Here is a 13,720-nt window from a genome sequence, read left to right as displayed (position 1 = left end):
GTGAGCTGGACAGCCGCACTTCTCCTCTCGGAGGGTTACGTGGAAAGAGGAAGAAAGGGGGGGAGAACTGGGCTTATATTTGCCTGGTAACCTCGTGGGTCATGGGGCCCAGAGTGAGCATAGTGGTTGAAACTTCTGTCTCCGGTCGGTTTTAACACCTCTGTGTGACGTTTCAAGCACCCTGGGAGACATGTAGGCCGAAATCTAGTTCACGAATACCAGGTCCCAACAGCATCTTTTTTATTTGATTTTCTGTGGCACTCCTCTGATTTTCTGCAAAGCCGTGGCGATTATGCCTGATAAACAGATCTTCCATTTGTTACTTTCTGTCGCAAACAAAAGGGCTGTGCCAGTGAGCCAGCACTGCAAAGCAAATCACTTCCTGCATGCCAGGGGATTCGGCATGGGAAAGTTGTAGCTCTTACAGCTACAGATGCTTTCATAAACAATGCATATACTCTTCACCTACGCATCAGACGTAGAAAAGAACTAATCAGAAATTTGTATATAGGCAGTTGCTGCACACATAACTTATGTTAAATACCTGTGGCAGAGCATCACTCCTGGAAACGAGCAGAGCTCCCCGGGCCTTAGCTGGAAGGCAGATGCAGACGCAAACCCACAACAGGAGGACTCTCCACACAACAGTCATGCCTGGGAAACAGAAGTGCCTCTCCTCCGGCATGGCTGAGAACAAGTGTGGAAGGAATCTGAGGCATGTGGGGATCAAGTCTTCCAGTAAGAGTTGTACTCCGCCCACACTGTGCAGGAGGAGGGACCCTCCATGTCCAAAGCTCTTGTTTTCAGTATGATTGTGTGAGTAGGCATGCGTAGTTTCCCATAAATTGCATGCATGTGTGTGTATGTTTGTGTGTGTGTTATGCTTAGCCAGCCCCAACTTGCCCATAGGTGTGTACTCATGTATTTACTTCATGCAAGGTTACATATACAGCAAGATTTTCATCCAATATTTATTGTGATTCGGTGGGAATAGTTCCTGTAGCTGAACAATAATCAAAGACATTTGCCACAAATAGGATTTTCTCTTTCTGCCTGTTTAACCATGAATAAATATTTCACCAATTTGTTGCCATAGAGATCAAATTTATTAGGTGCCATGTTTTTTAGTAGACTTTACATGAACTGTAATAAACCATTTCATCAAAGTTTCCGTGCATAAAAACTGTATGGATCCAAAGACTTTAAAACAGAAGTTTAACTAATAGAAATTTAGCTTTAGTCCATCTTTAAGAACAGTGTATTCCATGTATTCCACGACAAATGAGCCTGTCTCACAGTGCTTGTCACTGTTTTGGGATTCCCTTACTTCCCATTCTTATATTGAGTATATGACTGTGAAGGTACTGCTATTTTAATAACGTTTTTATCACTATGATGGGTTCTGTGTTTGACACTGATGTGTAACCTGTGTTTAAGCGGTTTTGAAAAGTCCTGACACAATGTAGTCTGCTGCATCTCCGTCGATGAGGCCTGTTCCGTTACTGTGAATGAACCAGCAGGGAACATTTTCTCCGACCTTCACGTTCCTCCTGAAGTCTCTCTGCCAGCCTCTGTGGACCAAGGCAGAAACGTCATGTAGACCAAGCGATGTTTACAAAGCAAGGGCCGGTTATTCATTTTTGGACACACTTTGCATTCAAACTCTTCCACGGTGAGGTGGGACACTTATCTGAGACATGTACCTGGTCACGTTGAGTTCCTGTCCCTTCACGAACATGGTGGCGTCTGGTTTCTCTGGGACTTCTCCTGGACGCAGGTCAGTCACCTCATATTCAATCCCGTGATAGAACTGACCTGGAGGACAAGCCGACATTTACAGGTAATATTTGTTAATATTAATTTCAATAATGTTATTCCTTTTTTCTGCTATAAAGAGACACCGCTTTAAATTTTGTAAATACTAAATGCTGCTATATGCCTTAAACCATGCAGTCTAGTTCTAAGTAAGGCCTCATCCATACTACGATTTCGCTTGAAATTAAAATGATCCCTGTCCTCACAAGCGTTTTGGCTACGAATCAGGTTTAATTCCTGTCCATACTTAGGGGCCTGAAAACGCATATCACATGACCACTCACACACTCTGGGCATGCACGTGCCAATGTTAACAGGAATTGCAGCAGATTACTCGACTAAACGGCTTGGCCAGTTGTTTTCTTCTGGAAGGGGATCATGTGACCTGAGCCTGACGAATCAGCGAAGGCTACATCATGATTGAAAAGACCCAAACAGCAAGCAGTTGTGAGTGTCCATACTAAAACATGCAGCCAGCAGCTTTTCCAAATGTCTCTGTTTTAACATCTCTGAAACTAGGTACGGAAACCAGGTGTATCCGTAGCAGAGTTGATGCATTTTTAATGAAAGCGTAGCATTATGGATGTAGCATATGAGCGTCACGTTGTACCTAGCAGGCCGTGAACAGCAGGGGAGAGGAGATGGCTGTCCAGGGTGTAGAAACCCAAGTAGTCCTGATGGTACGGATGCTTCTGCCACACTTTGTGCAGCAGGATCACAAACTTCACTGAATCTTTTAGAGTTACGGTTAGGCTGCGATCCTTCTTCACAAGAAGATCCACGCTGGAGGAGAAAAGAGAAGAGTTCATTCTGAGCCTGGATTTCACATTTCATATTACTCATGTAGAGCGATGGTTCTTTGAGCGACGGAGAAGCATGCAATGGTGCAGCCACTCACTTGGGTCCTTTGAGAGAGCCTGTGTCAGACCACAGCAGCTTCACCCATTTGCCATCCTGGAACACTGAGATCTCATGAGTGCTGACCTCCAGCCTCACCCCCAGAGTGCGGTGGATGATGCCAAACCGCCAGAAATAGGTGTTGATTTTACCATCGAGGGGAATTTTCTTGTCCCCAATTGTCTGGCCATTGACCAAAATACCTGAGGAAACAATTCAGTCACTCACTACAATATATGATTGAATGAGAAAAAATTAACATTGTATTTAATACTGGTCTTGGGCTGACCTGACTCTGGGTCTCTAACCAGTGTGAAAATGGTTCCTGGATTGTCGTTGATGTTAAAGCACAGAGCGTCGTCTCTGTCTGGCAGCTCTATCATGAAATGAGGATCTCCATCCACTGCAAGTGATACCAGAGCACAATGACAGTAATGAATATGACTTAATTCATATAAAATAGACGATGGGTTTAATATATAATATTTATAGTGATGATGTCAAACAGCCACGCGGTGAGGCAGTACAGCAGGTACAGCTGTGCTTTGATCTAAATGCTAATAACAGCAGCAGGCTATGCTCACAATAGCGATGCTAAAAAGTTGACCTATAGCATTTAATGTTTACCATTAGAGGATAAAGTCCATCGTATTCATTGCTTGAGGACCGTGAATATCTATAAAATATTATGTGTCAATACATAGGTGAAGATATTAACCTGCCTGTGGCGCTAATTGAAAAGTCAGAGGATCCAAAAGTCATCAATTACATGAAGGACTGACAGAACAACTGACCGATAGTGCCATAGCCATCCAGGTTGATGAAAATGGCCAACATACCAAACCCGTAGCCCATTGCTTACCAAAATATGTAGGAAATTGTGCAGAATAAGCGTTCGCAACCGGGGTTACAAATCGATGTGCTAGATACAGGAATAATAAAGAAAAAAGCAAATTAATGAAGTGAATTTACTTAAACATATACATCTTTTTTTATGCTACAGGTCAAAAAACATTACTGTCTTACCCACTTTGTCAGCCTGTTGTCTTTGCTCTGTCAAAAAAAGAACAAATTAATACCTTGTACAGTTCAAGCTGAAGCAGTATAGCCTCTACTGGTTAGTTAACTGAATAGAATGTTACAAAAAATATGAATTCAATGGCCAGTGATGCCTGTGAACGTATTACAGTAAATTTTGGTCTGCATCACTCTTTAAAGCCTTTCTCTTTCCCTTTACCCTCTGTCAGCTTGTCGGCAATAAGAGGGCTTTCAGTCCCGTCCTCGGTTTCAGGTTTGATGACCACCATGGAAGTGAGAGGGGTGACGAAGCTGTATTGCAGAGACATGTCCAATGCCTTTGCTGTAGCATTGACTTTCTCGTCTGGTGTTCCACTCTTGCTGCAGGATGAAAAAAGATATTGAAGCTGCAACAAATGACACCTGAATTTAGAAAACGATAATAGAATCTATAAATGAATATTACAAGCTTATTTAAGTGGTTACAGACAATGGCCAAAGAGTATCATTTTCATCTGCCTTCATTCCACAAATGTCTGTCTGTCTGTATGTGGACTGCATATCTCAAGAACCATTCATCTACTTCACACTTGGCATGTGTATTGTAAATTGTCAGAGGAAGTGCAGTGCAGACTTTGGTGCGATTTGGGGCTGCTATACATTCATCATTAATAAAAATGTATTTAACAAACAGGCGAGCAGCTCTCTGTAGCAGTCAGTGGGGACATGTGGCTTTAGTCTGGACGGAGTTGAATGTGTTTTTCTTTATCTGTCTCCAGATCATTTAGATAAATTGATTATTATCATTTCACCATATAAGAGATACACAGGGGCTGATCTCTATCAAGGCAACAACATTCATAGAATTATTTCCTCTTTAGCAATTTGTCTTTAAAGTAAAGCACAATGTTTTGTTGCTGTAACGCTTTGTGGAGTTAGAGAGGTTTTATTTTGAAAAGTTGTGATTTTGAGTCTGAATACAACGTCCAGCAACCAAACAATATAAAGTGACAGTATATTGTAGAACTTTTGCTGGTCTGGAGAATTACCACAGGACAAACAAACAGCCCATTCCAAACAGACATGTTGAGAACAGGCACTGCGCTAGTAAGACGAATGGAAATGATTTTCAAGCTAAAGCAACTCAGATTAACCTAAAGGACTCAAACAAACCTCTTGTCAAGTAATTGCTGGATGGTCAGATAGGCCCACAGGCGCTCTGTGAAGTCCCCAAAGATGTACTCCTCATCTGGGTACACAACATTCCAGTTCAGAGCACTGGCTTCGCCCTGCACTTCGTACTTTTCCTCAAACTACGGGGAAGAGAAAACAGGAAGAAATGCAAGCAATTTGAGAAATAATCAACAAGTTTTCTCTCCATCTTAGCATTATCTCCAAATTTCAGCCATTTCCCTCTTCTCACCCCCTCGCCGAACACCTCCACCGGTAAGTTGTCCAGGTCGTTGTCTGTCAGCCGACCAGCCACCACAATCTCCGAGCCATTAAAAAGCTGGCTGAAGTGGTTGGTTGTCAAAGAGTCTACTGCATTCTCGGGATAACGCAGGTCCACCTCCAAGAGCAGAGGGCTAGAAACGTCCTCGTAGAAACCCTGAAATTGTTGTATACACACATTGTTTAAAATTTATTTTTACAAAATGTGCTAATTAAATGGCTGTTTATTTTAATCTTAACCTGAGACAAACATCAATGTGTAGCTGAGGTAATGTTCAGTCGGTCGCTAATCAGCAGCAGTGTATTTGTATCTTCAATACTTTTAGGATTGTGTCCAAACGATCATTTCGCTCATGTGGAATTCAAGGGGACAGCTATTCCAGTTTAAATTCAAAATTACAAAAAACTATTGGCTCAGAATTGTAGTCAGAGTCTAATTCCTCCACCTGAAGTTGAATGGCTGAATCTGAAGCTTCATATATTCTGCGGGCCAGTCCTTTGTTTTGTTTGCCCATCACATCCAGGAAGGAGTAGTCCACATCATCGCCAAACCCAAGACAGAACAGTGACATGTTTCCTCCGATGGCAAAACGCATATTCTCCTGGATCTTCTGGAGGTTAGTCTCTCCTTCAAAGCCAGAGATACAACATCCACAGGTTTAATGCTAAACCTAAAGTACATTGATCAAATATATACAACAGTATGTGCACACTCAACATCCTCACCAGAATTTGGCATTCCATCAGTCATTAAAATAATCATATCACTACTCCTTTCAGGGAGCCTCTTCTCCTTCCTGTCATGGACCAGCATTCTCACACCTGTCAACACTGCGTCATTGATATTGGTTCCTAGAAGGAAAACGCAAACAGTCACATGTCTTGTATCAGGATACATTTCTATCATTGAAGAAATAAAGAAGACATTTGGGATAAAAGTGCCACTTGTTATTCTCTTAACCTCCATCGTCTCGTAAGTGCCTCACGTAGACCCTGGCCTCATCCACATTTTCCTCGGTAGCTTTGCTAAGTGAGTCCCTCCAGGGAGTTATATTATGGTCAAACGGGATCAGGGCAAAGTGGTCCTCCTCGTGGAGGTCTTTGAGGATTTCCAGCATTGCCTCTCGTGTCTACAAAGGAGTACAAGGTCAGAGGTCACAGTGTGTGCATGTGCACGTCAATACATCAGAACTACATCAACATATACAATTAAAAGGCCTCTCACTTGGGCCATCTTTCTCCCACTCATTGATCCGCTCCTGTCGATCACAAACACCACATTCTTTGGGAGTCTGGGCAGCTCAGGTGGAGCGAAGAAGTGCACAAAGTATCCATTCACAATCTGAAGGGAAGATGATCATGATTTACATGAAGGAATGAAACAAATTAATCACAGATTCATCAATATTTGTTTAATTTGTGCAGCAGACACTGAGTTTAGTGACAGCTGACCTGAATGTCCCCAAAGCCCTTTGCTCGGTTTACGTCATATTTGATGACAAAATCTCCATCAATGAGTGTTCCATCACAACCTGGACACTTTCTCTGCTGCTCCACAGTTGGTGAGAACGAGATGTGTGCCTGATATAGGGATAAACACACTGAGCTCAGCTTGTTCTTTATTATTCTTGGACCAGAAATGATGTTGCATGTGAAGAAAAGGAAGTGAAACCTAAATTGTTTTGAATTCTGAAGGGCTACTGTGCCACGCACCTTTTTGTCTGTGACGGTTTTGTCCACCAGGGGGAGCAGTTCATTAGAAAGGAAGGTTGCATGGGCATCAACAAACGTAATGCCCTGAGGCTCGAAGATATTTGTCACAATCTGTCTCCTCACACAAACAGACACACACATCATTTGTGAGGACAAACTTTCATCCAGGATCATTTAAATCACCATAAGGTAGAAATAGAATCATGAGCAGAGATGCACCTGAAACTCCTGGACCAGGGTTTTGGGTTTAACTCGAGTTAAAATCTCATAATGGCCCAGTTTCCTCTGAAGGAGCTCCTCATAGGTCAGAGTGAAGGTCACGTTACTATTGGCTGCGATGTTGACAGACACTGAGAACTTCTCCATCTTTCTCCCAGAGACCCTGAAATAAAACACAGATATAAGTGATAGCTGCAGATGTGCAGATAGTGTTTGGAGGGCTGGGTTTATGTATTTCTTCATCTCCAGAGACTCACTTGACCAGTCCAGCAGTCTGTCCAGAGGAAACAGCCTTCTCATACTGTTTCTTGGCTTTCTCTTTCTCCTTCACCTCCCCGGCATACACCTGACCTTCAATCTCCCTTTTAAAGAAACAGAGAGATGAGAACTGCATGATGCAACTTAAGAAAAGTAAATAAACTGGGTCATTTTAGTTAAAATCAGCTTTAGGGCATAATTGTAAAAGTAAGCAGGAAGAATGATTGTGTCATAAACAGAATGTGTTAACATGCTGGAGTGCGGAGAGAGTTGAAATGAGAGTGGGGAAGTACTGACATGCTGAAGTTGGTGATGAAGGCGGTCTTGGGCAGGTCCACCTCAAAGAAGATTTCCTGCGAGGAGTTTGCTTTGTTCAGAGCCTTGGAGGTCATGACGGTGTGGGCGAAACGAGACATCACCGTGCACTCCACGGTGACACTGTACACCTCCACCTGAGACTGAAAGGAAGGATGAGTGGAAAGACAGAAACTCTCATGAAAATGAGAAGCTTGCATTCAGGGTTCAATATTAATAAATATGGAATAAACAGGCGACCAGCGATCTGTAGCAGTCATTGGGGGTGGGGCAGTGTGCCTTCAGTCTGTGGACCAAGTTGAACAGTTCTTCTTCTACATCCTTGGATAAACTACAGCAATGCTCAGAAACTGTCAAACCGTGGGTCAGAATCGCTGCAAGACCTTTTTGATGACTTTTGATTGTTTTTCTTTCACCATAACGGATTGAGACAGAGATGGGCCAGTGACGGCTGCTGATCTTCGTCATCTCAACAACATCCATAGAATCACGTTCTCTTTGGCAATTTGTCTTCAAACGAACAAGCACAATGTTTGTTTGGTTGCTGCAATGCTTTATGTTAAGCTGAAATACAAAGCTTTTATTTTGAAAAGTTATGAACTTGGGTCGGAAGAATGTGTCTGTTGTTTAACAGACCTCTCAAATAACTGACATGCAATGTATGAAAAAATAACAGCAGTTTAGTAAGTCATTAAACTTATATGTAAACCATGCAGATGAACAGTAATAAAGATGCAGTTGGATTTGATGAAAAACATCAACTATAAAATCTTCATTACAGATAAGCCGGGTAGGATGAACACAAAGTTTTCTAACTTCACTCTGCACCATAGAATGTTTTATAAAAAGCTCTGCACACAACGTCCAGCCCATACCAAACGGGCTTGTTTAAAACGGGCACTGCACAGGCTTTCTCTACTACTTTCTGTGAATTAATGTGACATCTGATATTTTCACTTTAATAATCACTTGATACTGTGTTTTCCCCTCTTTATTCACAGCGGGGTCCAGCCCATGCTGAGTTGCCCTGACTGGTGCCAAAATAAATTATAAGCACTTGAAAAAGTATCTTAAAAGACAGAAGACATGATGTCACTGGTTCCACTTTGGGAGTGTTCTGATGAGGCTGCTCAGCAGGGATAATATGTGTATATGAAAAAAAAGTCAGGTCAGTTATATCCAGTTCATTTTTATCCAATATCTTTTCGAACCTACCTGCATCCTGTGTGAATTCTCATTGCTTTCTTCTGGACGTTGCTCTACCTGCCTGTTACTCTACAGCCTTTATTTCCTCTGATTCTCCAAACTCTTTCGTGCAGCCTCCTGAGTTAAGTTCAATATTTTTGTATTTTTCTACACATTTAATTATGGATCTATCACCAATTCAACACATGATATTCAAGCAAATAGCCTTTTTAGTTGACAGTTTGGTTATTAATGGTATTTTCATTTTTGTGTGTATCTGCAGATCTGGCAGGTAAGATGATGCCCTCACATCATTAAAGACAACTTTTATTTTATTACCGTGGCTTCATTTGTACTTCTTTTCTGTAAAGGAAAAGAAAAGAAAAAGGAAATTATATTCTTTTTAGTTTTGAAAAATCTAAATTTAAGACCGAACAAAACCTTCAATTTCAACTGAGACTGCTTTATGCCCCTTAACAACATGCATTTTCTATGTACCGTACCTCTTTAAAAATAGTTAATTTATGTTAAATTTTAATGCAATGATGATTCAGTACCCTACACTTTTTAAATACTGTTTGTTAAGGGGCAAAACTTTGATAAATATGAACATAATGAGTGAGTGACTCTAACAAGTACCTGCAGTGATCTGGCAGCTCCTCTCGTCTCCTGAAATACAAATAAAGCTCCATGATTGGACAAAGAACACACTGTGTTAAAAACATGTGTATCACATGTACAAATAAAGAGGAGAAAAAGTGGGTTTAAAACGATAATAAATCTAAACAGGATCAAAAATACAAAGTTTGGAAGAGCAAAGTTTGGGTCAAAATATTTGAGAGGAAATCGGACATGCCTCAATCAGGAGCTACACTGATAAAATCATACATAAACGCAATTTCAAATTAAAGTCATGGTACAAAAAGCTGTATGTGTGTGTGTGTGTATGTGTGTGTGAGGTCACCTGTGTTGCTTCAGGGTACCCAGAGATGACCAGAGCCCCCTGGGTCAGGCTGGGCAGCCCGAGGCAGACGCAGCCCCACAACAGCAGCAGTCGAACACCCAGCAGTCCAGACATGACCAAACTGAACACTGAACACGGGCTGACTTCACTGCTGAGAAAACAGCTCTCTGTCCAGGGGGAGGGACGGTGTGTGTGTGTGTGTGTCTGTGTGTGTGTGTTGTCCTCCAGTATTGACAAACAGAAACAGACCTGAGCTCAGCGGTCCGAAGGCCCTGAGTTAGAAGTGCTTATGCTTGTAAAGTTGTGAAAGAAATGTCTGTGCTCAATCTGCAATGTGTATGACTGTTGGTAGAACTGACACCAAACTAACAAATAATGACATCAGCCTCAACATAAATAACATTTTCAATGTATAATGATATAAGGTCAATATGTGTATTTACAGTCTGTCTTGTAAAGCATTTATTCCGTCAGTTACTGTGATGTTCGGTTTGCATGTGTCAGAATATCTTTTGGAGTTATTTTACGTGAATTTTACATGTGTGCATGTATGTTTCTAAATAAAACACTTGATTTGTTCATTCATTAACCAACATCAGTTAGGTTTGTTTAATCTGGAGTTCGGTCAATGAGTTCTTCCTCTTCCTTTCACTCTTTCGCTCTACGTCTTGTGCTGCTCCACTTGATGCGTGTGTATTTATATCATTTCCCACGTGGGAGCGAACAGTGGGCAGCTGTCTGAAACCAGAAAGACTCTCTTGTATGTTTTTTTTAAATGCAACTACTGAAAAAAGTAAGGGTTAGATTTGACTAGCAGGTACATTGCATGTAGATGAATGTGTTACACTGGGCTAATTAAATAACTTGACTACAAGGCGCCTTTGACAGTAAATGTGTCCTTTATCCCTCACATCATATTCCAGATGACCATTTAGGACAAATGTAGATTTAACTTTAACAAACAGATTTTGTCTGTACTATGAACCTCGTGAACAAACACAGTGGGCATGAACTCTGCACATCTGGTGAGTCATGGTCAACAGGAGATTAAAGAGTAAGGGAATCAATGTTGTGCAATTTTCCACTGAATTCTTTGACGTGATATCAAACCTTCGGGGTCTGCACAATGAATGTCGTGACTTTGTGTTTGCAGTTTGTAGTGATGACAGAGCAGAACATGCCACTTTTGTTTCTGCTTGATTTTTGTATTGGTTGAAATATTAAAATGATCTGAGACAGGGCAGGGTCACTGAAGAATGGCTGTTGAACTGAAGGATGACCATGTTGACAGATGAATACATGTGCACGCAGGGCGTCACGTTTACCATCACAGGTCATCTGCTTTAGAGGTTCAGTGTGTCCGATTTAGTGGCATCTATTGGTGAAGGTGCATATTGCAGCCCACTGAGTATCCCTCCTACCACCTCCTCTTTACAGTGTTAAGAAGAACCTGTAAAGGCCTTTTAAATGTAAAAACATGAGAGGCTGTCTCTAAAACCAGTGTTTGGTTTGTCCAGTCATGTAGAAATATGGCCTCCTCCCTGGTAGGATGAGCCTCTCTGATATAGATATATAGAGGACTCCTTCTGAGTTAACAAGAACACAAAAAATTGTACTTTCACATGGTTATACAGTAATGAAAACATAATTATCATAACTGCTGATAGTTCCCCTAAATCCTACACACTGGACTTTTAAATGCGTGAATAGACATGTCTTCAGTCAATCCATGCAGGAGTGTGATATCACTTTATCTATACTGTATGTCTTGAACCTTGGTTTTCTATGAAAGTTCTATCTGCAGCAAATTTCACGATTCAAGTAAATGTTGCAAAAAGATGTGTGCACACATTTATGAATGAAATTTTAAATGAAAGACACGGAAAAGGTGTACGTATCATTTTGGCCATCTGACAAATTTATCAAACCTACACTCTCGTCAACATTGTGACCACATTGTACAAGACCCATCTCACAAATGGTGACATGCACATAGAAGATCACTGTTAATGCGCAATGCACACAAGCCTTTTGTTACAAAAATGAGGACTGGAAATTTGACTTGGACTTGACTCCTGAAGATCAGACTTAACTTAGGACAAGCGTGTAAAATCAAGTCTGAATGTTTGACCTGGTACAAATATGAAAATGGTACAAAGTTAATAAGACAGACATGAGTTCAGTGACTGCACCAAAGTAGTAAGCCTTTATAAGTTTAAATTGCGGCCAATAAAGCTTTGGAGGGAAAATAATCAAAATGCACATAATTTGAGGGGTCACTATTCTGATGCTGAAACATCTTGAATCTTGCAGTAAAGATTCAACATGGATCTGGGACCATGAGTTCGATGACGTGCATTAACAGACCTGAGACTTGACATTGACAGCGACAAACTCAAAAACAGCACATGCAAAACTGCTGTTTTAGTCTGATGAGGATTTTCTGAATGAAGCTTCATTGTCCCTACATGTAAAAAGTCAAATCAATGATTTTTAACTTTTTTAAATGCCTTATTAGGCTGTCAATTCTCCAGTGTTCCTGCAGATGACTGGGTCACTGCTGCTTTAGCATTGTTGTGCAATAATGCCTTAAACGTGATACCATTAAATGGTGTGCCTTTCGGCATTCAATAAATTTGGTTATCAAAATAAAATATTGAATGTTAATATTACAAATATTAATATTAAATAATTACTTTAATTGATTAAAGTTACCTCGGGGCACCACCCTTCAAAGGAAGGGAAAAGATAGCCAATTTATTGATTAAGTCTCATAAAAGTACTAACTACAAATTTGGAACTCTGATTAACAATTAAATTAATAACTATAACCAAAATTACCATATAGATAGTTAGCTAAGTTGAAGGATATAGAGTTCTTGACAGTGTAGAGGTTGGCAAAATTCACACTTATGCAACATTAATGAAAAAACATTTGTGAAAGAACAACATTTATTATGAAAATAATAAAGTATAATAACACAAATTACTAACGGTGTACTTACTATACAAAGATGTGCATGTGGGGTGTATGTAACGCAAAGAAAGACTATGAAGAGCATAACATAACTATCATTAACTTTCAAATAACTTATAACCAAACTATCACAGTAACACAAATCGAACTTATAAACATCACACGGAATCGAATAAACAGTCTTTGCTTAGCCTCGTATAATTATTAAGCCCAGTTGTGTTACCCGTCCATGGAAAGGGAAAAAAAGGTTGCTGTGCTGTTCGAAGTGCAGTGAAGTCGTATTGTTGGTTCGTGGCTCCTGTTTCGTGGTTCTGCTGTGCGATGCAGCTCTTGTGCTGGTTCTTAAGCAGGCTCGGTGGCTGCCTTTTGGAAGGTTTTAGCAGTCTGCTCCAGTCAGGCCTGCTTGAAGGTCGGTAGAGCTCGGATTGGGAGGAGCTTTCCCTGGTGAGTTGAGCTGCGCGCTGCACCTCTCCTCGATTGAAGTTGAGCAGACAGAGAGGTGGGCTCCTCTCGGAGAGTTGAGTAGAAAGAGGAGTCGAGAAAGTGAGCTGGACAGCCGCACTTCTCCTCTCGGAGGGTTACGTGGAAAGAGGAAGAAAGGGGGGGAGAACTGGGCTTATATTTGCCTGGTAACCTCGTGGGTCATGGGGCCCAGAGTGAGCATAGTGGTTGAAACTTCTGTCTCCGGTCGGTTTTAACACCTCTGTGTGACGTTTCAAGCACCCTGGGAGACATGTAGGCCGAAATCTAGTTCACGAATACCAGGTCCCAACAGCATCTTTTTTATTTGATTTTCTGTGGCACTCCTCTGATTTTCTGCAAAGCCGTGGCGATTATGCCTGATAAACAGATCTTCCATTTGTTACTTTCTGTCGCAAACAAAAGGGCTGTGCCAGTGAGCCAGCACT

The 13,720-nt window shown here is 41.2% G+C and overlaps 1 protein-coding gene across 1 annotated transcript; it reads right to left on the bottom strand.

The window, feature by feature from the left end:
- Positions 1-1,083: 1,083 nt before the first annotated feature.
- On the bottom strand, positions 1,084-9,986 carry LOC117762134 (inter-alpha-trypsin inhibitor heavy chain H3-like). Its single transcript, XM_034586621.1, has 22 exons — positions 9,836-9,986; positions 9,511-9,540; positions 9,211-9,234; positions 7,669-7,829; positions 7,371-7,475; positions 7,114-7,276; positions 6,895-7,005; positions 6,634-6,762; positions 6,407-6,523; positions 6,143-6,311; positions 5,908-6,033; positions 5,628-5,809; positions 5,153-5,338; positions 4,903-5,042; positions 3,950-4,110; positions 3,739-3,765; positions 3,575-3,634; positions 3,002-3,115; positions 2,714-2,915; positions 2,426-2,598; positions 1,704-1,815; positions 1,084-1,571 (listed from the first exon to the last, which is right to left on the bottom strand). The coding sequence occupies exons 1-22, from the start codon at positions 9,947-9,949 to the stop codon at positions 1,433-1,435; spliced, it is 2,745 nt and encodes a 914-aa protein (XP_034442512.1). The 5' UTR covers positions 9,950-9,986; the 3' UTR covers positions 1,084-1,432.
- Between the last annotated feature and the right edge of the window lie 3,734 nt (positions 9,987-13,720).

The sequence above is a fragment of the Hippoglossus hippoglossus genome, chromosome 5, assembly GCF_009819705.1.
Source record: "Hippoglossus hippoglossus isolate fHipHip1 chromosome 5, fHipHip1.pri, whole genome shotgun sequence".
Classification (NCBI taxonomy): domain Eukaryota; kingdom Metazoa; phylum Chordata; class Actinopteri; order Pleuronectiformes; family Pleuronectidae; genus Hippoglossus; species Hippoglossus hippoglossus.
Note: the sequence above shows the minus strand (reverse complement) of the source record. Positions and strands in the feature narration are given on the sequence as shown.